This window comes from Lingula anatina, chromosome 7 (genome assembly GCF_051362555.1).
Source record: "Lingula anatina isolate TDL-2025a chromosome 7, LinAna3.0, whole genome shotgun sequence".
Taxonomy (NCBI): domain Eukaryota; kingdom Metazoa; phylum Brachiopoda; class Lingulata; order Lingulida; family Lingulidae; genus Lingula; species Lingula anatina.
In genome coordinates this window covers 2,871,062-2,895,282 of record NC_141773.1, presented here as the reverse complement: position 1 = coordinate 2,895,282, position 24,221 = coordinate 2,871,062, and the positions used below count along the sequence as shown (strand labels likewise).

The following is a 24,221-nucleotide window of genomic DNA, read 5'->3' as shown; positions in this document are numbered from 1 at the left end:
TTAAAAAAGTGTTAAAAATGGAAATAAACCCATTTCAGAACAGTGCTGTCTTGTTTACATTTTGGCATTTTCAAGTTGTGACTTTGAAGTTCCATGGGCCTGAAGACCTTTGCTAGTCACATTTTCTGAATATCCATGATACTAATATTTTATTATGAAAAATAGATGGTCATTATGCTGTTAAACATTATGTAATATTGCATCAAAATTTGGAAAAAACTTATTTTGGGCACTGCTCCCATGATGACCATTTAAGAAAAACCATGTCACTTCAGAATCTCAGAATGGAAGAAATTGGACAATTAACACTGCTTTATTGATATTTTTCCCATCTCATCAATTTTCCTAGTTGATCATATAAAAATGGCAGTAAACTGTTAATTTTTTTATGTGAAAAATTGTTAAAAATGAAAAAAAAAAAAAAAAACATTTCGGAACAGTGCTGTCTTGTTGTTTTTAGAACACCAATATAGACTGGATTGTGAAGTGCTACTGCTTAATGACAACATTAATTTTGAATTCTAAATCTTAATTAGCATAACATCTTATTCATGAAATGTCATGTTTTGTGATATTTTACATGTTGTGCATTATTAGTAACTGATATTATGCTTTATGCCTGCATACTTTGCAAAGGTTGTTAGCATGCATATTATTACTGGTTTCTGAAATTTATTTTTATGTACTGTACATACTGCTGTCACCGGCATCTGTCGTCGCTGTGCACTTTCAGCGTAAACACGATGAGTAGAAGACAGTTTTTACTTTTTGGCTTTTTATTTACAGAGCTGATGAATATTCATAAAATGCAGGTCAAGTTCGAAAATCAGCATGATCGGGTCATTATTGTAGAAGTTATGCTGTTTTTTCACTTGTCAGCATATATGCAAAGCTGTAAACACATTTTAAGGAAAACCGATAGGCCTGTTGTCATGAAACTCACAGGGGTAATCAATCTTACTAAAGCGCGGGTTGAGTTCGAAAATAAGCTTGATTGGTTCTGTTTTGATGCAGTTATGCCTTGTTTTGTTTATAAGTGCTTTTAGCTTAGATTCAATTCTCAGGCATGTTAAAACAGTCTCATTATTGAACTAATTAGATAGGTATAAATGTTCTTCTGACAAATTTTTTCATCTTTACAATATTGTTAGTTGATTACATAAAAATGGTGTTAAACTTGTATTAATCTTTTGTGTAATTAAGTGTCAAAAATGGAGAAAAAAAAACAAATCATTGCAGTTTGTCAGATTTAATCATTTACTATGTTCAGAATCTCAGAATGGAGCAAATTGAACATTTAACATTGTTCTATTGATACTTTCTAGACTAAGAAATTTTCTTAGTTCATCATTAAAAAAGTGTTAAAATAGAAATAATCCCATTTCAGTAAGTTCTAGCTGTCTTGTTTACATTTTGGCAATTTCAAGGTGTGACTTTGAAGTTTTATAGTCCCCCAAACCTTTGCTAGTCATATTTCTGAATATTCATGATACTTTGATATTTTATCATTAAAATTTGATGGTCTTTATGTTGTTAAGCATAATGCAATATTGCATCAAAATTGAAGAAAACTCTAATTCTAGGCACTGCCGCCATAGTGCCCATTAGAGGAAGACCATGTCACTCACTCTTCTCAAATTTACAGGAAAGAAACATGGGCCTTAAATGCAGCTTCCTTTGGAAAAGCAGTCTGTTTAGTTAATTTTTCTGGAAGTTATACTTTTTTTGTGAAAATTTGATTTTTTGTATATTGGCATTTTCAAGGTGTGACTTTGAGTTTGTGATACTTCATAAAAATTAAGCAAAGTATTTTGGGCACTGCCGTCATGATGACCATTATGGGCAAACCACATTACTTATGACTGTCAAACTTTTAAAAAAACATTATTATTTAATTTTCAAGTTATTGACACATTCTTAGAAATACAAAAATATAGTTTCTTTGGCACACTCAAATGATTAAGCAGCATTTTGGGTGGTGTGTGCAGCAGCTGCTGCTTCTTTTTATTACACTGTGGGTGGAGAGGTTAACAGAAAAGCCAAAACTCCCTAAGGAAGTTTCTAAAGTCTCATCAAGAGATTTCCCACTATCCCCAGTTCATTTGACTAATGAGATGCAGTGACCTAGAAATGTGCAACTAGACAGGTTGCTAAGGGTGGAGAGGTTAACAGAAAAGCCAGCACTCCCTTAGGAAGATTCTAAGCCCTCATCAAGAGGTTTCCCACAATCCCCAGTTCATTTGACTAATGAGATGCAGTGACCTAGAAATGTGCAAGAAGACACATTGCCAAGGAGGCCACAGGTTTACAGAAGCTTGGTAAGTTGTAAATTTCAGTTTAATGTTAGTATTTAAGGGGAGTTATTTATACTGCTATTGGAAACAATTAAGGAGCAAAAATAAAGGAAAAAATCCTAATCAACAGTAAAAAAGATCATACATAGATATATACATAACATCAGACACTGAAGATGTTCATGTAAAATCTCTATCCTGAAGCTCTATGGTATTTGACACTGTGCAGTAACTTTTAGAAATGTGAATCAACACTACTCCCGACAAAAGAAAGTTAAGAATAGCTATGTGAAAAATCTCACTAAATGGTAATGGTGTCTTGTTTGTCTGAATTAATGCCACATTTCTTAGTTGGAGAGAATTTGCCTTTCATGGGTTCACAGGATAATACATTGGTCTTATGGTGTTGAACAGCGTGTGTACTTTGCTCCAAAAGGGGGTCAAGGGTTATCCTGTGTTAAAGTACTAGTAATTGCTGACATTACTGGTGATACTGTAATATACTTGTAGTAACCATAGTTTCTTCTCAACATTGTTCCTGATAAAAAGTGAAGGAGTATGTTTGTGATATAAAGAGCTTCAATGCTAGATTGAATAATAGTCAGTTGAGTTTATATAATATTATATTTCTTCCAGCTCACAGTTGAAGTTAGAAGCCCATTAGTTGAAGCTTTTCAGAATAATAAGTGTGGCAATAGAATGTAAGTATTGTTTGTTTTTAAATCATTAGCATTTAAGTCTCAGGTTCATCAAAATAGCAGAAATATGCATTTCATGTAGATAGCTACTAGAATTCAAGTATATAGAAAAAGCAATAATTTTACATCTAGGCAGATACTGAATTGTAGGCAAAGAGCATCAATGCTAGATTGAATAATAGTCAGTTGAGTTTATATAATATATTTCTTCCAGCTCACAGTTGAAGTAAGAAGCCCATTAGTTGAAGCTTTTCAGAATAATTAGTGTGGCAATAGAATGTAAGTATTGTTTGTTTTAAAGCATTACACTAGTGGGCTAGATTTGGTCTTAAAGTGCAATTTAAGTTCACAAGTGATCTTACTCGATCTTAATCATAGCAGCAGAGTCTTAAAATGAACTGAATCTTCTTTTAGGATCAAAAATGATCTAACATCTACTTAAGTGGTCAAGCAGTTTCCTCCCCTCACAATGGGGGATACCGCCCCTCACAATAGAGGACACCTCTGCTCACAATAGGAGAATGTGTAAGGGGAGACAACTTCATTGGCTGTCAGACTAGAAATGGTCTTACTCATGTTTTAAGATATGTAAGACTATTTGTGTTCTTAAATTGCACTTTAAGACCAAATCAAGCCCACTAGTGTTAGCATTTAAGTCTCAGGTTCATCAAAATACCAGAAATATGCATTTCATGTAGATAGCTACTAGAATTCAAGTATATAGAAAAGGCAATACTTTAACATCTAGGCAGATACTTAATTGTAGGAAATATGTGGGTTGGTTATTAAGCAACAGAATAGATGACTGACAAGGAGATCCGTCCACTAAATATGCTATTATTCCATAACCATCTTCTGCCCCCCCCCCCCCCCCCCCCACACACACACACACACACACACACACACACACACACGTGCCATGACTGCAGGGGCCTAGTAATTAAACCCTGACACGAAATTAAATCTGTTTAAGGGTGCATGTGGAGGCAGTGAGACCTTCGGGATTCAGCGCTATCACTTTTAAAGTGGGGTCTTCTTTATTTAGTTGGTGGCTCTGCTAGTTGGCGGATCATCTTGTTTTGAGTAGGACCCACAGAATATATTTATTTACATTGTACTTTATATTTTAATATCTTTATATCTTTACTGTCTTTTTATTTATAGACTCTATTGATCATATTCTGTTCATTTTACCTCTGTAAAATCTACTGAACATTTTAAATGGATTTTAGGCTATAAATAAATATTATTAGTACCACCAGCGTGTACGCTGGCAGTACTCATGGTTTTAGTCCGACCTGTCTTGTACAGCTCCGCCAGCTCATGTGGCTCCTGCGGCTCCACAGGATGGCGTGGGATGCAAGTCACCGTTACCGCTCTCCTCCTAGACCGCAAGGACCTGTGTCCCCATCTCTTGGATTTAGGTCACATATAATCTCAGCTTGAACCCCCTGTTTTTTTTGTCTCAGTCGGTGCATTGGCCTGGGCGTGACGCTTGTTGAAACGCACCCTTGTCAAAATTTTTGAAAATTCAATGCTAAATATCTCCCAAACGGAAGGAATTATGGGAAAAATTTCTACAGATGGCTGACCGAAAGTCATATGTGGAGATTTCAAATATGCCCTTGGATTTGACTTTTGACCTCTATTTTAAGGTCAAACAAGCCAAAATTTTCTTCAAATGGGAATTTTTTGCGAAATTTTTTTTTATTTTTGCCGATTTTCAGAAACTACATGGATTTAACCAATAATATTATGGGCAGGTGTTACCCTTAGGGTTATCTTTCATCTTCGTGAGTTAGGGGTCAGTAGGTGCATTTTCACAGGAGAAGCGGCCATTAGATGCTGAAACTGAAAACTCTCTCTAATTCTGGAACCGTTAATTCTAGAGACCTCTTGTTTTTTGCATTTTGTAAAACTTGTCAAGTGCAACAATGAAGGTGGTTTCCGTTTTTTTGTTTTCAATACAGCTTAGGTGTTGTACTATATCAAAAAGTTCAACATCCAATATTCAGTGGTGAAAATAAAATGTGAAATACTCCAAAATTAGCAGAGATATGCCCATAGTTACTTTTGAACTTGAATAGGAAGTCACATACTGCTAATCTATCTGTGACCTTGAAATTGACCTTTGACCTACTTTTCATGATGATCTGCACTTTGCAAGTTTTCTGATCTTTATATCTCCAAAACTGGCAAAGATACGCCCAAAGTTACTATTGAACTTGAATAGGTGTCAAATACTGGCAATCTTACTGTGACCTTGAAATTGACCTTTGACCTTATTTTCACCATGAACTGAACTTTGCAAATTTTGCAGCCCTTTTATCTCTAAAACTGGTAAAGATACGCCCATAGTTACTATTGAACCTGAATAGGAAGTCATATATTGGTAATCTATCTGTGACCTTGAAATTGACCTTTGACCTACTTTTCATGATGATATGCACTTTGCAAGTTTTCTTATCTTTATATCTCCAAAACTGGCAAAGATATGCCAATAGCTACTGATGAACCTTAATAGGAAGTCAAATATTGGCAATCTTACTGTGACCTTGAAATTGACCTTTGACCTACTTTTAACCATGAACTGAACTTTGGAAATTTTCTTTCCTTTATATCTCAAAAACTGGCAGAGATACGCCCTCTGTTACTATTGAACTTATATAGGAACTCATATACTGGCAATCTAACTGTGACCCTGAAATTGACCTTTGACCTACTTTCTATGATGAACTGCACTGTGCATGTTTTCTGGCCTTTATATCTCCAAAATTGGAAAAGAAATATCCATAAGAACTATTGAACCTGAATAGGAAGTCATAAACTGTTACCTTGAAATTGACCTTTTTTATCTACTTGATCTACTTTTTTTATCAAGAACAGAACTTTGCATATTTTCTTACCTCTCTTATCTTCAAAACTAAGACAGATATGCCCAGTGTTGCCCCTAGGTTCTTTTTCTTAACACATTTCAAGGAAAACCCACAGGCCTATTGTCTAGAAAATCACAGGAGTGATCAATGTTAGGAAAATACAGGTCAGTTGGAAAAACCACTTGATTGGACCATTTTTACAGTTATATTCTTTGTGCATTTTTGCATATTTTTAGAACTCTTTTTATTGCATTTTATAGCGGTTGTCAAGCACAAGACTGATAGTTGTGTCCCCTTTTTTTTTTGGGGGGGGGGTTCCATCCAAATGCGCTTACTCCAGCTGGTGGTACAATATTCGGAGGTGGTATTGCCTCTCTGATCCTCTAGTTATTATTATTATTATTATTATTATTATTATTATTATTAATATATATACTGTATATATTTTGAGTAACCATAGTTTCTTCTCAACAATGTGTAGCTGATGAAAAGTAAAGGATTATGTTTATGATGTAAAGAGCATCAGTGCTAGATTAAATAATAGTCAGTTGAGTTTATATAATATTCTATTTCTTCCAGTTCACAGTTGAAGCCACTCAGTTACTTGGTCACTCAGTTGAACCTAGTCAGGATAATTAGTGTGGCAATAGAATGTAAGTATTGTTTTAGAAACTTGTCATTTAAGTCTCAGGATCATATAAGTACCAGCAATGTGCACTTTATCTAGGTAGCTACTAGCAGCCTAGTACATACCAAGGCAATACTTTTAGATAGATAGATACTTAATTGTTGGCAATATGTGGGTTGGTTATTTTGAAACATCAAGCCTTTATGGCAATTTTAATTATTTAATATAATACTGTTGTATACTTACCTGAAATATAAAATGTCAGTATCCACTGGTTGGTTTCTCTTGTAAGTCTTTTCTTTTTCAATTTATCCTTAATAACTAAACAAACCTTTAATAATAGTTTTTCTGAGCATACATGATGCCCTTCATTTACATTTCTGCCTAATAACTGAGCTTTAGCATCTTAAGACAAATAAAACTACCAAACCCAATATAAGCCCGCTTTATGCTTAAAGTAGAAACTGGGCTATTATTATTGTACCACCAGTGCCATGTTACCGTTACCGCTTCTCCCCCTAGACGGTAAGGGCCTCCATACCCACCTCTTGGATTTAGATCACCTATAATCTCAACTTGTTCCACGTAAAATTTGGGCTTTGTCGGTATTGGGGTCTAGGTGTGGCACTCATTGCAATGCACCCTTGTCCAAAAATGGCAAAATTAAATGCTAATTATCTACCCTACGGAAGGAATTATGGGAAAAATTTCTACAGACGGCTGAGCAAAAGTCATATGTGGAGATTTCAAATATGCCTTGGATTTGACCTTTGACCCTTATTTCAAGGTCAAATGGGCCCAAACTTTCAAAAAAAAGAATTTTTTTACGAAAAAAAAATTATTTGCGCTGATATTCAGAAGCTACACAGACTTAACCAATAATATTATTGGAAAGTGTTACCCTTTGGGTCATCTTTCATCTCTGTGAATTTGGGGTCAATAGGTGCATTTTCACGGGAGTAGCTGCCATAAGATATCGAAACTGAAAACTGTCTCTAATTTGGGAAGTTAGTGCTAGAGACCCATTCTTTTTTGCATTTTGTAGAGCATGTAAAGCCCAACACTGGAAGTGGTCTCCGTTTTTTTGTATTCCATACGGTTTTCGAGTTACGCTGTATCAAAAAGTACATAGTGGTGGTGAAAGCAAAATGTGCTGTATGGTAATGGATAATAAATTTTGAACCCCGGGAAAATAAAATATAAGACTCGACGAGGCAGACAACTTCTGGTCAAAAATGAAATTATTTCATGAAATTTGGACATCTGGAACTTCTGAGCACCTCCCATTTCAAGAATTTCAACCAAAATGAACTTTTCTTTATTTTAATTAATTTTTTCTGTAGGAAATTTATGGCACATTATTGTAACTCCAAAATCATAACATTAAGTCCCTTACATCTCCAAAACTGGCAGAGATAGGTCCATAGTTACTATTAAAGTTGAATAGGAAGTCACATATTGGCAATTTAACTGTGACCTTGAAATTGACCTTTGACCTACTTTTCACCATGAACTGGACTTAGCAAGTTTTTGTTCCCTTTTATCGCCAAAACTGGCAGAGATTGGTCCATAGTTACTATTGAACTTGAATAGGAAGTCATATACTGCCAATCTAAATGTGACCTTGAAATTGACCTTTGACCTACTTTTCATCATGAACTGAACTTTGCAAATTTTCGTTCTCTTTAATCTCCAAAAATGGCAAAGATACACCCATAGTTACTATTGAATTTGAATAGAAAGTAATTAGAGGCAATTCACTGTGATCTTAAAATTGACCTTTGACCTACTTTTCACCATGAACTGAACTTTCGAAATGTTCGTTCCCTTTTATTGAACTTTGCAAATTTTGGTTCTCTTTTATCTCCAAAACTGGCAGAGATAGGTCCATAGTTACTATTGAACTTGAATAGGAAGTCATATTCTGGCAATATACTGTGACCTTGAAATTGACCTTTGACCTACTTATTTACGATGAACTGAACTTTGATTGTACCATTTTTAGTTATATATATATATATATATATATATATATATATATATATATATATATATATATTTATTTATTTTTTTTTTTTTGCATACTTTGAGAATTCTTGTTGATTGCATTTTATACTGCTTGTCAAGCACTAGACTGGTGGTGGTGTCCCTTTTTTTGGGGGGTGTCCATACGAATGCGCTTACTCCAGCTGGTGGTACAATATTCGGAGGCAGTATCGCCTCTCTGATCCTCTAGTTATTATTATTATTATTATTATTATTATTATTATTATTATGTGTAGTTGTGTAATCTGTAATGACAGGAATATGATGTGCACAGCAAATATTATGCTTTGCAAGGAATCCACTATTAGATTATTCTGAGTCATTTAAAATGGAATAAAACATTGTATCTAAGGCATCGTTCTCATTAAAAATTTAAATTCCAAAAATCCGTTGGCAGTAGCTAGTAATCACGGTCTGTGTCCTGAATACCCTGTTATAATTAAACAGCATTATATAAAACAACACCAAAAGGCATATGTGAATACGTCTTCTGTCTGTTTTCTATGCTGTATATAAATGGGACTAATAAATATTAGTAGGTTAGATAAGTAGTCCAAATTAACCACCAATTAAAATAAGATACAGTTTAAGGCTCTTTTATGGTTGATGAAGTGATTAATTTGTTTTGTCCGTTGGCATGTCAACTTCATTTCTGTTATACAAGTAAGTAGTAGAGCTGGTTTACATGCGTTACTGGGGATCCACACTCCATCGATATGTACATTTATTTACAGAATCAACACATCAGTAAATAATGTTTTTGTTTGATAATGTTTTATTTTTTGTGCACTTGTTAGTCTTGGTAGTTTGTTAAGAGCCTCTTATGAAGCAGTTGCACTCAAAAGAAACTGTTTACAACTCTCTCAATTTCTATTATAGTTTGCCCCTTTCAACCATATTGATGGATATATATAACTTTTAGCCAATATATATAATATATATATTTTTATATTTCTAGATGCCTCGCTTGAAAAAACAAAGCGTAGCCCAAAGAAGGGCACATCAGAAGAAAACTATCGAGAAAAAGCGAAAGAGGGTGACTGAGGATGCCACATCTACTATTGTGCCAGCTTTAGCAGGCACGCCCACCTCGGTGGGCTCTGTGAAAAACTGTGAAAATACTGTGAAAAACTGTGAAAATACTGTGAAAAACTGTGAAAATACTGTGAAAAGCTGTGAAATTACTGAGAAAAGCAGTGAAATTACTGAAAAAAGCAGTGAAATTACTGAAAATACTGAGATTACACAAATTACTGAAAAAAACAGTGAAATTACTGAAATCACAGAAAACGGTGAAAATACTGCAATTACTGAAAACACTGAAAATGCTGCATTTCCTAAACACAGTGAGATTCCCATTGCTTCAGATGTTACTGTTCATGTAGCTTATACAGATGCTTCAGATGAGACAGATGCTACAGTTGACACAGCCTATCCTGTCAGTTTGAGTGCCACTGATGCTCCAGATCATTCAAGTAAATCTGCAATATATTCAGACCATTTTTCACCATCAGATAAGTCTATAAAATCTAACATGCCAGTCAACCCAAAGCTCTCAACAATACCCCACAAATTAAAGAAAAAATCGCAACAATCAGTTCCTTCTGAAATTCAAAAAAATGAACCCAATATGGTAACATTAAAAACATCCTTCAAACCTTTGGAAAAAAGTGTTCAGTATTCAAAAACTGGTTCAATGAAGAAGGTACCGTTAACAAAACACACTGGTAATACCATTACCTCTGATTCTATTTCATCTGTTTTTGATAAAACAAATTTGCACAAACCCCATTTGAAAAGACTACATGATGAAATGAAGAGGCAGTTAAAATGGACAGAAGACAAAAAACAAAGCAAAATAGATGCAGTGAGTAAAACTCTTTTGGATACTTCACTTACAGGAACCAGTAACACTGACAGAAATATTTTGAAAAGAGAAAAAAATAAAATCAGGATGCAACTTCTTAGGTCTGATCCACAGTACAGGAAAGCTGAACAAAATGCTCAAAGAATAAGACGTTCTCAGTCTCCTGTGAAAAGGAAAATTCAAAAACACAGACACTTAAAAAGGGCTAATCCTGATTACCAACAAACTGAGAAAAACAAAAAAAAGTTGAAAAGGTCTGATCCACAGTATAGAAAAAGTGAACAAGAATCTCAGAGACTAAAACGTTCTCAGGTAGGCGAGAGGAACAAAATTCTAAAGCACAAACAGTTGAAAAGGTCTGATCCACAGTATAGAAAAATGGAACAAAAATCTCAGAGACTAAAACGTTCTCAGGTAGGCGAGAGAAACAAAATTCTAAAGCACAAACAGTTGAAAAGGTCTGATCCACAGTATAGAAAAACGGAACAAAAATCTCAGAGACTAAAACGTTCTCAGGTAGGAGAGAGGAACAAAATTCGAAAGCACAAACAGTTGAAAAGGGCTAATCCTGATTACCAACAAACTGAGAAAAACAAAAAAAAGTTGAAAAGGTCTGATCCACAGTATAGGAAAAGTGAACAAGAATCTCAGAGATTAAAACGCTCTCAGTCTGATATGAAGACCAAAATTCTGAAACACAAGCACTTGAAAAGGTCTGATCCTTATTACAAACTAACTGAGAGAAGTAAAAAAAGGTTAAAAAGATCTGATCCCGAATTCAGAAAACGCGAAAGAAAATCTGATTCAGTTGCTAAACGTAATAAGAGACAGAAAGTAAATACCAATCTTCAACAGTTAATACAACAATTCCACAAAAAAGTTGCTGAAGGTTGTACTTACACATGTTGTATATGTCAACAACTTTGGTACAGGCATACTGTGATAAATTCAGAGTCTATCATGAATTTGGAGAATAATGCAGTTAAACATTGCAAAGAAACTGGTGATTTATTTGACAGTAATTGGATATGTTTAACATGTGCTTCTCATTTGAAAAAGAACAAAATTCCTCCATGCGCTATAGTGAATGGCCTGTCGTTTCCAGAAAAACCCAGCTTCTTGGATTTAAAACCTTTAGAGTGGAGATTAACTAGCCCAAGGTTAGTTTTCATGAAGCTTCATCAAGCTCCACGCGGAAAACAATACAAATTAGAAGGGAATGTTGTAAATATACCAGCAGATGTTACATCCACTGTAACAAAGTTACCAAGAACTGAGGCAGATAGTTCTACAATTAAAGTTCAGCTCAAAAGAAATGTGAAATTTAAAAATTATGCATATGCTCAGAATGTAAGACCTAACAAAGTACTTGAAGCTGCAGCTTGGTTAACTGAAAATGGAAAATTATATCAAGAAAAGGGAATAACTGTAGACACAACATGGAAATTAGAAGAAAATCCCTGCAGCTCTGACACATTTGAACAAACAAAAAAAGAGCATACAACTATTAATAACTTGAGTGAGGAACAAATACAAAACTTACTGAAAGAATTTGTTTGTGTTGAATGCCCTGCTAATTGTGAAAACATTCAATTTTCTGAAGAAGGGCACCTTATGGATAAGGATGGTGATTTTGCAGATGAATTCTATGTCATTTTAGACAAGCCTTATAAATATGATCCATCTGTTGATGTTGACAAATTTGTGGCTACTATTCAAAATGAAAGAAAAAATACTGGTTCTTCAAAACACCCACACCTTTTAGGAGTACCTGCATTCAAATCACAAGAGAGAGGCAGATCAAGATATCGCAAGAAGATAAATAGAATCAGATCTTCTAGTAGAGAACGGATTGAAAAAGTCGTTGCTTATAAGCGCCACCATATTCTAAGAAAATATAACCATTTGAAACTGAGTTATTATGGCTTGTTCAAAAGAAAAAAACAAGGCAGAACATGGTACTCAAGATACTTCAGAACTGTAAAGAAAATTCGACACAGAGTAAGAAATGTTTTACACTTGCAAAAGGCGTTATCATACTTACAGCAAAGACATATATTACCTACATGTTGTGAATCTGAAAATGAGGTACAACACCTACGAACTGACAATACTTCTTTTCATTTTATGCCTGTAGATGCCTTCTGGCAAGAGAAAATAACCGAGAAACTAAACTTACCATTAAAGCGTCTACACAATTGGCCTGAAACTGGTAATAATGCTCTCTTGACAAATCCTAGGCAGTTGAAGAAAGTTATTGGAGATGGGAATTGTTTTTTTCGAAGTTTGTCTTTTGCCATCACTGGTTCTGACATGTTGTATGATAATGATCACATTATACTTAGAAACAACATTGTCAGTCATATGAAGCAGCTTGAGTATGCTTTTGCAAGTGGTATGTTAGGTGATAATGACAGTACCTCAGCAAATTATATAAGACGAACAGGCATGGATAGTGAAAATGTTTGGGGTACTGAAACAGAAATACTTGCTGCAGCACATCTACTACAAACAGACATCTATGTCTACAGCAAGCCTGGTGACTCTTGGAAATGGTTGAAGTATTCTGCCAACTTTCTTGACCTGAACAATCATTCACATAACACTGCCATTTACCTACAAAATACAAACTCAGATCACTATGATATTGTGCAGAGTGTATGTGACTCATCATTGTCTGCTGATAGCATAAACAAGAACTTGCTGCAAACAAAGCAGGTAACACAAGCTAAATCAGATATAAGTAAAAACGTACAGGCAAATGATATTACAGATTGGGACGAAATTGATGAGGAAGACATGAAACCTGGTATAAGAGATACAATGTTAACAGGTAGAGACTTCTTAGAAGACACAGAGAGAGAGAAAATTTACTCTTTTGCACCTGGTCAAGAAGGTCATCCACTCAGCATATTTAGAGATGAACACTGTGAGGAACTGGCTTTTCCTGAAATATTTCTTGGCAATGCGCGGCCTGCAAATAAAAACAGACTTGTCCCTGTACACTACAGTGACATTTGCAAGTCAGAATTAAGACGCATTGACAGAAGAGCATCAATGTGTGTTGACAACATATTTTTTAAAGCAAAAAAACTGCAGATGAAAAGATTGATTGGGTCAGCTTCTCTTGCTGTAAGAAAACATAAAACAAGTGGAAAAAAACTCACTGCAGGAGATTTGAAACAGTCTGGAGCAATTGAGAAACTTTTACATTTTGATGAAGGTTATACATTCCTAAAAGGAGTACGTGGTTCCCCCCCATATTTTGAGAAAGCAAAAAAAGATTTATTTGCAATGATACGTCAGCTAGGAGCAGCAACTTTTTTCTGCAGTTTTTCATCTGCTGAGACAAAATGGAATCATTTACTCAGGACTCTTGGTCAATTAGTAGATAATAAACATTACTCAGAATCAGAGCTAGAACAACTAAGCTGGGATGAAAAATGTCGCTTGATTCAGAGTGATCCCATTACTTGTGCACGGCATTTTGATTATCAAGTCCAGTGTTTGATACATCACTTTTTGTGCCACAAAGTAGCACCATTAGGTAAAATACAAGATTTTTTTTACCGTGTAGAATTTCAACACAGAGGTAGTCCACATATTCACATGCTGCTTTGGATAGAAAATGCACCTATTTATGGTGTCAGTTCTAATGAAGATATCATACAATTTGTTGATAGTACAATTTGCTGTAGCAAACCAAATGAAGATGATCCAATGAAAGAACTTGTATCTTATCAGACACACAAACATACAAGGACATGCATAAAGAATTTGAAAAAATCTTGCAGATTCCATTTCCCTCAGCCTCCTATGAAAAAAAGTATAATTCTGAAACCCCTTGAAGACACTTCACAGAAGAAAGAATATGCAAAAGTTTGGACACAGATTTATAATATTATAAATGACAAAGATTTCACAGGTGTCAGTCTAACATTTAAAGAATTTTTAAATAAAGTACAAGTCTCAGAAGAAGATTACATTTTGGCAGTGAGATCTACAATCAAAACTGATACTTTGTTCTTAAAAAGACTTCCCTGTGAAATTTGGATAAACAATTATTCTAGGTCATGTTTACAAGCATGGAGAGCAAATATGGATATTCAGTTTGTTTTAGACATATATGCTTGTGCAACATATATTGTAAATTACATTTCTAAAGGACAAAGAGGCATGTCAGATTTACTATATCAAGCTTGCAAAGAAGCTAGAGAAGGTAACAGTGACATAAAACAGCAAGTCCGTCACATTGGAAACAAATTTCTTAATAATGTTGAAATTTCTGCTCAAGAAGCTTCCTACATCACTTTGCAGTTACCCATGAGAAGAGCATCTCGATCATTTGTATTCATTAACACTACACCCCCTGAAGACAGAGTACGATTACTTAAGCCACTGGAAGAAATAAAAGAATTAGAAGATGAATCTGACAATATTGAGTCCAGCAATCTTTTGAAACGTTATAGCAGGCGCCTACCTTCCTTGGACAAAGTTTCCCTTGCAGATTTTGCTGCATATTATGACAACAATTTGAACATTATTGGCGGAGGCAAAAAAAGATCTTCTAGAATATTAGATACAGATGGTATGCCATTGGAAAAGCATGACCTTGAAAATTTTGAGGATGATATTCATGATATTCCATGTGAAACAGACATTATTAAACGAAAAAAAGCAAAAATTATTCGCAGTGTTTGGTTCAGTGAGAGTTTATATCCCGAAAAGCATTACCGTGAGCTATTGATGTTGTATATTCCATGGAGAAATGAAGAATCTGACATTTTGCAAAATTTTGAAAGTTATGAACAAAGATGTCAACATTTACAAAATGAAATTTTGGAACAACAGAGACTGTATTCTCCAGCTAAAGATGAATTGCACAGAGCAATGGAAGATCTAAATAACATGGATAGTGAGGATGAAGATATGTGGGCCACTGTTGCACCAAATACTGAATGTCAAAATGAAGTTGATCAATGTGAACCGAGTGATGTGGTACAATCTTCTGTTGGTCTGTCCTATGATTTAGCAGAAGATTTGGGTATTCATGTATCTGCCAAAAGTTGCACTGAAGAAGAAATTGTTAATAAAGAAATACCTGATATCAGTTACTATAAAATGATTAGGAATATGAACAGACAACAGTTAGAGTTTTTCCATCATGTTTTACATTTAATCAAGTCCAATTCTGATCCTTTTCACATATTCCTGTCTGGAGGTGCTGGTGTGGGGAAATCATTTGTGACTCGTGCTCTGTATCAGGGTATTTTGAAGTACTTGTCAAGTTTACCTGGTGAAGACTTCCGGACAATAAGAGTTGCTTTGGTTGCTCCTACAGGTAAAGCCGCTTATAATATTGGTGGCCACACAATTCACAGTTTACTGAAAATTCCTGCAAATCAAAGTCTCAAATATAAAAGACTCAGTGCTGATGTGTTAAACAGTTTCAGATACAAACTTGGATCACTTAAAGTTCTCTTTATTGATGAAGTTTCAATGGTTGGGAGTAAAATGTTAAGTTTCATCAATGAACGGTTAAAAGAACTAAAAAACAATGACAGATTATTTGGAGGTGTTAGCATTGTGGCTATAGGTGACCTATTTCAACTGAAGCCTGTGTTTGATAACTGGATATTTGAAAATCCAAACAATGACTATTATCCATTAGCTACTAATTTGTGGCAGAAACATTTTCACATGTATGAACTGACCCAAATCATGCGTCAAAAAGACAGTAAAGAGTTTGCAGAAATTTTAAATAGGCTTAGAGAAGGACATCACACAGACAAAGACATAAAAGTTCTCAGTGAACGTCAACTTCATGAATCAAAAACTAGCCAACAACCATTACTACATGTTTTCCAAACAAATGCACTGGTAGAAAATTTCAATCATGCTAGTTTTCAAAATGCGAAAGGAGAAAAATTTCAAATTGCAGCCACTGATACCATCACTGGGCCTGTACCAAAACATTTAGAAAACAACATCAGAAAGCAAATTCCATTGGATCATAAAAAAACCATGAATTTACGAAGGATTCTGCATATTGCAGTTGGAGAAAGAACTGAAGTTGTCTTAAATGTTGACACAGAAGATGGCATTACTAATGGTGCACCAAATGTTGTGAAACTGGTAGATTTAGACAGACAATTAATTTGGGTACAATTTGATGCAGAGGACATTGGCAAAAATGCCAGAAGAATGAACAAACCATTATATAATAGTAACATTTCAAAAACATGGACACCTATCTTTCCTGTTAAAAGACAATTTCACCTGGGAAAAACAGGACAGTATCAAGTCGTAAGAAAACAATTCCCACTGCAGTTGTCTGCTGCAAAAACTATACACAGATGCCAAGGGGACACACTGAAAGAATTAGTTGTAGATCTCAGTGGCAGAAAAAATGAACACATGCATTATGTTGCACTTAGTCGTGTAGAAAAATTAGAAGGATTGCATATTTTGGAATTAAATGCCAGTAAAATATGCATATCTGACAAAGTTAAACAAGAAATGAAACGTTTAAGGCTAGAAGCACAACTTGTAAAATCAATATCATTTCTATATGAACAACCAGATGACCACTTCAAAATAATCCATTGGAATTGCTGTTCTCTTCACAAATACATTGATGATATCAGAAAGAATTTTGATGTAGCGAAAGCAGATGTATGTGCTTTCACAGAGACCAGATTTGCAATTAAAGACCTAAATACAAAATACCAGTTAAAAGATAAATATCTTCACAGAAATGATAGTTCTCTTCATAGACAGCATGGTACTGCTATCTACAGTCACCATAGGTATGCAGAGAATTTTCCAAAAAATTACAACTTTTCTGGAATTGAGATTACTGTCACACGATTAGATCAGTTTCCTGACTTTGTTCTTGTCACAATTTACCGACCTCCTCATGGTAAAATGCAGGTTCTTCTTGAGGCTTTGAGAAATATTCTTGACACTATTGATAAGACAGACAAATGTGTTATTATAGGTGACTTTAATGTCAACTGGCTCCATGAAAACAACGTAAATGCTCTCAGAAAAATGATGTGCCAAGACCGTATGTTTAGACAACATGTCACAACTCCAACTACCATTTATGACTCGGCCTTAGATCTCGTCTTCACAAACTTTGATCATGCAGATCTTAAAATTATAGTTTTGCCCACTTATTTTGGTGATCACTTTCCAGTCTGTTTGTCTTTTCCTAAAAATTGTCTTTAAATTTTTATTAGAGATTATAAGACAAATTACTCCCAAATTTCATTTAACCTTATGTACTTCCAACCACATGTACAGCTAAACACATGTGCAGAAGTTTTATAGAATGATACTTCAAAAAAAAAAAAAAAAAAAGAAAGAAAGAAAGAAAAAACATTAACAAAACCTTAACCTTTCTTAAAAAAAGTTTATTTACTTCTACCTATACATGTGGAAAAATAATGTCACACTCATTTTAGTTTTGAAGAGTCAAAATCCAATACAACATGTCCCTCAATACATTTCAAAATTAGTTAATATGACACGTCAACAAGCAACAGATTATACCGGACCTAATGCATCCACATTTCCTTTATCAAGTTATACTTATTTACTTTTTACACAAAATAGTAATGAGCACTATCATCAAATTAGCATGTGAAACTCTTAATTCCACGTTTCTTCAACTTCATAATACTATAAATTGACAAATAATATTTGTTTACTGAATTATTTTATTTATTTCAATTCTAAGTTACACAATTGGTCATACATTTTCACATTTTATTGTGCTCTTCTTTACTTTTATAAAATTATACACATTATATTGTTAAATATATGTTTATATCTCATATTTTACATAAATGACGAAAGCAAGAACATCATCATCATATTAAAGACAGTCATAGTTCAAGTTCAAACCATATTCTTGTTTCACTACCAATTTAATGAGTAGATTTTTTTGGTTTTCTAAAATCAGCATGATCAGTTGACATTTACAGTAGTTATTATTTTTATATCATTTTTTTTCACCCATTGACATTTTCAGTGGCTTATATATCATGTAAAACTGGATCACTTGCTACTTTAATGTTAAATGTCTTTAATAGCAAAACATCAAAGAAAACCTTAACATTATTTGGTGCACTTTTTGCTGTCATGTTTCAGCATTTGTCAGTTTTGCTGGTTTGTTTCCTGTATGGTGTCTGTGTATTTGTCAGCTTTGCTTTCTAATCAGTTTCGGTGTGCCAAACACATTAAAAAACTAACCAAATTGAGCAATGACAAATCTTCATGTGATTCATATGTCATGTTACATATATTTCTTTCTTTCAGAAAGGAAAATACCACCTAATTGGAGAATATTTATGTTCAGTTGAAACTTCTTTCCATGAGGTTTATGGAAACAAGACTAGGATAGGATTTCTCTTCTTACTCATAGTATGAAGACAGAACAAAGAATGATATAATTTAATTGACACTGTTGGAGATATGTCATTTGTGAAGTTGAAATGTTCATTCTTCGCACCCAAGAACACTCAGTATACTTAAACAAGAAATAATGTCATGTACAGTGTTTAAATAACATCACTTTTTGTACCTCTGATTCACAAGACTATTTAGAGTTAATTATTCAAGTTTATTCATTTTGATTACTAGTACATAAATGTTGGTTGCAAAAAAAATTGTTAAAAAAATTTGTGGCTTGTAGGGCTTGAATGATTTTGATTGTTTTTTATAAAGCATAGCAAAACAGTTTCTCCTATCGTTTCTTATTTTGTGAGTACATTTCATTTGAAATTGAAAGTAAAACAGATGTGTAATAAAAATATTTGTCTTTACTTAGAAATGAACAAAATGTTATTTTCCATGGCTATTATGAACCCCTGGTTTTGTTACAGACATGCTGTTCTGGTCTAGCACATTCCATTCTGGTCACATTTAGAAATGCTTTGTATTCTAGGAGTCATATACCTCATGCTGATTAATGTGTAATGTACAAGCTATACATTTTATACTTTATACTTTTATATTTTTTGCTTTGATTAATCATTTATTATGCATTAGTGCAATTTCTTAAATTTTCATTTTTCCCATTCCGGCATTTTCAAAGTATATACTTGTCTCTCATGAGCCTGAAGCCTTATGGTTCTTACATTTTACTTACACCGGTAATACCTGTTGAGGTTGATTAAAATTTGATTTTAAATTTGCAGTTAACCATGATGTACTTTTGCATCAGCATTGGCAGTAGCATATTTTATGCATTGTTATTTCCTGCTTTTTGTCTGTACATTTGACAGCTTTGCTGCCTTGTTTTATCATACTAATCAACTATCAACATCAACAAAAAATAGACTAAATAACAATATATTCGAGACAGCTGGATGAACTACTATAATAGACAGGATAATAAATAACAAGACAAACATAACAAATACAAATAAGACATCACGGATGCAAGGTAAAATGCAGTAAGTCAAAATGGACACATAAAAAGGTTAATTATCTCATTGGAGCGTTAGGAAAATATGGCTCTATTTTTAATTTTGACAAATGCTTTGAACTAACAGTATTGATTACGATTTTGGCAAACCCTTCTGATTCTACTACGTTTCACCTATCTCTGATTGGCGTTTCTAAAACTATCAAAAGCATACCGTAATCGCATTTGTCGACTTTGCTTTACATGCATGAAGCTAATTCTTTCAGCCAACGCATCATTCAAGTCTAGCTTGAACTGTGAGAAATAAGAAATAATGAAAACAAAAACTTCAAACAACTCAATTATACTGTGAAATAAATATTGATATACATGAAATCCGCCTTTACATTTGTCTAAAATAGTCTCCGGTAAAACGAGGGAGAATCACGCTTTCAGATCGGCGACCTCGTTCTCGATGCTGTTGTCACATTTGTCAGCTTTGATGACGAGGTCACTGTCGAACGGCATGAGATTCAAGACTCCTCCTGCGTATATTCTTAAATACTGTGATATATCATCAACAAAAACAATAAAACCGACATTTTAAATAACTGAAAGAAAACTTAAATTATCTACATAAGTGTATATATCAAATATAATTTCTATGCACTCAGCATTGCACTTTCCCTAATGTCTAAATTATTATCTCAGTCCATTAGCTTAATTTCATGTCTGTCATGCATCTTGGATATAGCAATAGCTACGTTATATGTAAATATGAAATGTCTTTGGCGTGTACAATGTTAGATTTGTACATTATACGGAATTATGCGTCGTCTCGCGAACCTCCCCAAAATAGACGTGTCCTGTATGTCCTATGTCAATAATAGGCAGATGTATACATATATATCCCCTGAAACCATGCAAACATATACATATGAATGCCCACTTTCACTAGCGGATCCAGTTAATAAAATAGAGGGGTAAAGTGTTTCAAATGTGCTTCTTCAAAAGATATGACTAAAATTCTATCAACATCCTCATTTTATATTTGGAAAGTACACAACCGAATTAAGGAACCAGCCCAAAAATCGTTACCCCAGTGAGAAAATGTTGTCATTTCGCACCCTTCATATAGTAGTTTTGTAATAAACCGTGACTGATATTATTTTTAGCTATGGGGCTCTTTAACCTCATGACTAATAACTGTAAAATCATTTGTAGAGTGTTGCTTGGAATTACCACTGCAGAAGTTAAATTTACTAAGAGTGTGCCTTTACAATGTTCTTCTTTTTCAAATGTATGGCATGAGAGAGAGAGAGATTGAGCTTTGCTCTCTAGCAATCCTGGATCCGCCAGCGGAAGCGACCACATGCATCTCAACAAACACATTCGGCCATGTCATAAGTTACCATTAGGATAAAATGACAAACGGAAGGATCTGAGGCAATTCATTACTTAACTGAGTTAGCCAGCATGCGTGAAAGAACATTGTCGGTAAATTTCATCAACGTTGGATTTGGAAATTGCCAGTAGAACTCGGTATGTGACTCGTGTTTTGCTTTACCAACGACACATAAAGAGACATCGACAGGTAATTCATGTATGAGAAAGGAAACATTTACGAAGGCCGTTCGGATATTGATGGACACCTTAGGAGTAACCATATATGTATAGTGTTTCGTGTTCACAACTGACATCGGTAAATATAAGGTTGATTGTACGAGACTAACATTCACCAGCAGGTGAGAGCTTGAGCAATGCCAGCACCAACCGGCATGTTTAGCATTCTAAACGCTAAAGGTCAATTATCCATATGCAATTTGACATAATAGTAACTAAAGGCCACAGAACCGTTTAAGAGATGAAAAGGCTAAAACTATTGAAATCTACCTCTCCAAATGTGTAAATACCACTGAGGTGACGTATCAGCTGGGAAGCAACCGCTGTAGTAGGAACCAAACGGCACAGATGTTGGAGCCAAGATCCTCTGGTTCTTCTGATTCTCTAACAAAGTGTGGCACATGAAGTGCTCGATATCTGTTGGTACCCTCGGTTGTCATAAAAGTCTAGTGGAAAAAAGAGGCACTTATCAAGAGGAGATGAGACTCCGCCCAGTTGCGATTTGTCCAAGTTGAATTACCCCAAGAATAAATAAGTACAAAAAAGATAGTTACAAGTGCAGCTGAACGAATACTGTTTTTCTAAAACACAGATGATGATGATGATGGTTTGAAATGCCAATTGATAAAGTTTGGTTTTATCTTGACAAACCCACTGGTGGTCTTGCACTATTCAATGGTAACCGTGGTAACCAACCTTCAAATGGTTATCATCTAAGGAATAAACCCGTGTTGTATGCAAGCATTTCCAATGTCTAAATCAAACCGCTCATTAGAACGTCGTTCTGGGACTAAATTGCGATTGAGACGATTGATGGTTAATTGTCTTTGATGTCCACCGTGTTTGAATGAGAGATCATCTCTAAATTGCAAAGCATTTTTAGCATTTGACTTTTTCTCAACATTTGTCTCCGTGACTGTTCATGACGCGGCACTTACGCTCTCGTCTACGCACTCCTACAGCGTCGTGTACGTATAGTTCGGTCGTACGTGTGCTAGTACGCACTGTGTTGAGACACTTTCGGTCCGTTGGTTGAGATTCAGTTGTGTAAATGGTCGTATGATTTCCCGCAGGAGCAGGGAATGGGATGTCGCTACCGCCCTCGCATTGTTTTCCATGAAATGTATGCAACAACTATGATGGCTACTGCAACAAAGATAAACACTAGAAACAAAAGGTACCGGGGTCTCCAGTATATACATTTTTCCTCTTTCTTTGCATCGTCTGCAATGAAATTAGCGTCTTTCTTTGCAACATCGTCCTCTTTAATTGTTGGCAAGAGAGTCCCTAACTCTTGAATACTTAAGTTTTTGGCTTCCTTAAACTCTTTGTTATATTTCTCTTTATAGGCAACTTTTGGCACAACGTCAGGCGTCGACGTTGCTTCTTCTTCAGGAGGAGCACTCGGCACTCGAAAATATGGCGGCCTTGGCTGCCAGTATTCCCTTAGTTCTTGCACGTCCTCTAAAGTACAACTCCCGTGCCGACTTCCAGACGCTTTTCTCGATCCTCCAAACCTACTCGGTAAAGTTGAGTAGTCCGTGGACTGGGGCCGACTTCGATGTCGCCCTTTCTTTCTTTTTTCTTCTAACTCCGATAAAATTGCAAGAATTGGAGGTCCAAAACTGAGGCTGTCATACGGAGGAGGGTTATCCGGGAAAGATGTTTCTAGTGTGCATATTTCGTTACTAAACCTACTTTGTTCTAGCTCTGACTTTGGAGTTCTAAGTTCACAGCAGCGGTCGGACTCCTTGTCTGCGGCGCAAACTGTATCGTCTGCTGCAGCGCGTGCAGCGGGAAGGTGAAGGTCATCTGCCGCCGCTGATGCCTGAGGATTTGGAAGATCTAAAGAGAATATTGTCTCTGGACTTTTTATGTCACTTGGGTCTTCTTTGCTCATCCTTTAGTTTTTCAATCTGAAAAAAATGAAAAGTAAACCAGTAAGTCATAACTACCATTGCGACATCTTGAATTTTTAGCATTGTTAATCATGCTATACATCTCTCCAGGGCTTTACCTTCAAAGGTGCAAAATAAACCTTTAAAATATTCCTGTGTATATGTGGCTTCTTCTTCCCAACACCGATTCATTCGTTCAAACTGCCGAAAGGAGAAATTGGTTCGTTAAAATAAGAGATAATTACCTTTGATTTGTATTTTAAAGCACTGACATAAACCAAACTATGACGATCGTCATACTTGCTGTTTTTCACCATAAATTGCTCTGCATCTACCGGTAGATCAACTATATGCGTGTATATATATATACATATATCCGATATATGACCTACAGTATAGCACTGATGCTGGTGGTAACAAGGGCATAAAATCATGAATCGGATATTATCGAGAAACCTTTAAATAGCAGCACATCAAGCGGTGATTTCCATGAGTAACTTTAAATAATTCAGGCAAACTCACGAAATATTTAGTATGTTAGCTGGAGATAGTATACTGTCAGCACGACATGTTTTTTTCAAAATCATTGTTGCCCAATTTTTAGACACACACACACACACACACACGGACGCACGCGCGCGCGCGCGCGGTTTTATTCATTCATTAAGACCCATGTCTTTGGGATTAAATGAAAGGAACAATGAAAATTAAACTTTTGAAATACAGAAATAATAATTCAGATATGTTACGAGAACAAACAGACTTTATAAACACAATAGGCCTATTTCACTTTCTCCTCATTTTCAATATCCGCGTAATCAGACTAATCATCTGGGCTAAAGTCAAATTGTTTTTTTTTTAAATCGAACTTGTTGA

At 35.0% G+C, this 24,221-nt stretch overlaps 2 protein-coding genes across 5 annotated transcripts in view; one reads left to right on the top strand and one right to left on the bottom strand.

Annotated features, from left to right (window-relative positions):
• Positions 1-2,065: 2,065 nt before the first annotated feature.
• On the top strand, positions 2,066-19,715 carry LOC106158422 (uncharacterized). Its single transcript, XM_087017737.1, has 6 exons — positions 2,066-2,318; positions 2,931-2,995; positions 3,207-3,271; positions 6,448-6,521; positions 9,501-10,017; positions 18,735-19,715. Exons 5-6 carry the CDS (start codon positions 9,501-9,503, stop codon positions 18,776-18,778), a joined length of 561 nt encoding a protein of 186 aa, XP_086873863.1. The 5' UTR covers positions 2,066-2,318; positions 2,931-2,995; positions 3,207-3,271; positions 6,448-6,521; the 3' UTR covers positions 18,779-19,715.
• Position 19,716: 1 nt separating this feature from the next.
• LOC106165746 (uncharacterized) overlaps positions 19,717-24,221 on the bottom strand; it is a 30,199-nt gene continuing 25,694 nt past the window's right edge. For all 4 annotated transcript variants that reach the window (XM_087017736.1, XM_013544078.2, XM_013544077.2 and 1 more), the window contains exon 2: positions 19,717-23,363. In XM_087017736.1, coding sequence (XP_086873862.1) covers positions 22,541-23,347 — 807 coding nt within the window. In that variant the 5' untranslated portion in view covers positions 23,348-23,363 and the 3' untranslated portion in view covers positions 19,717-22,540. The remainder of the gene's footprint in view (positions 23,364-24,221) is intronic.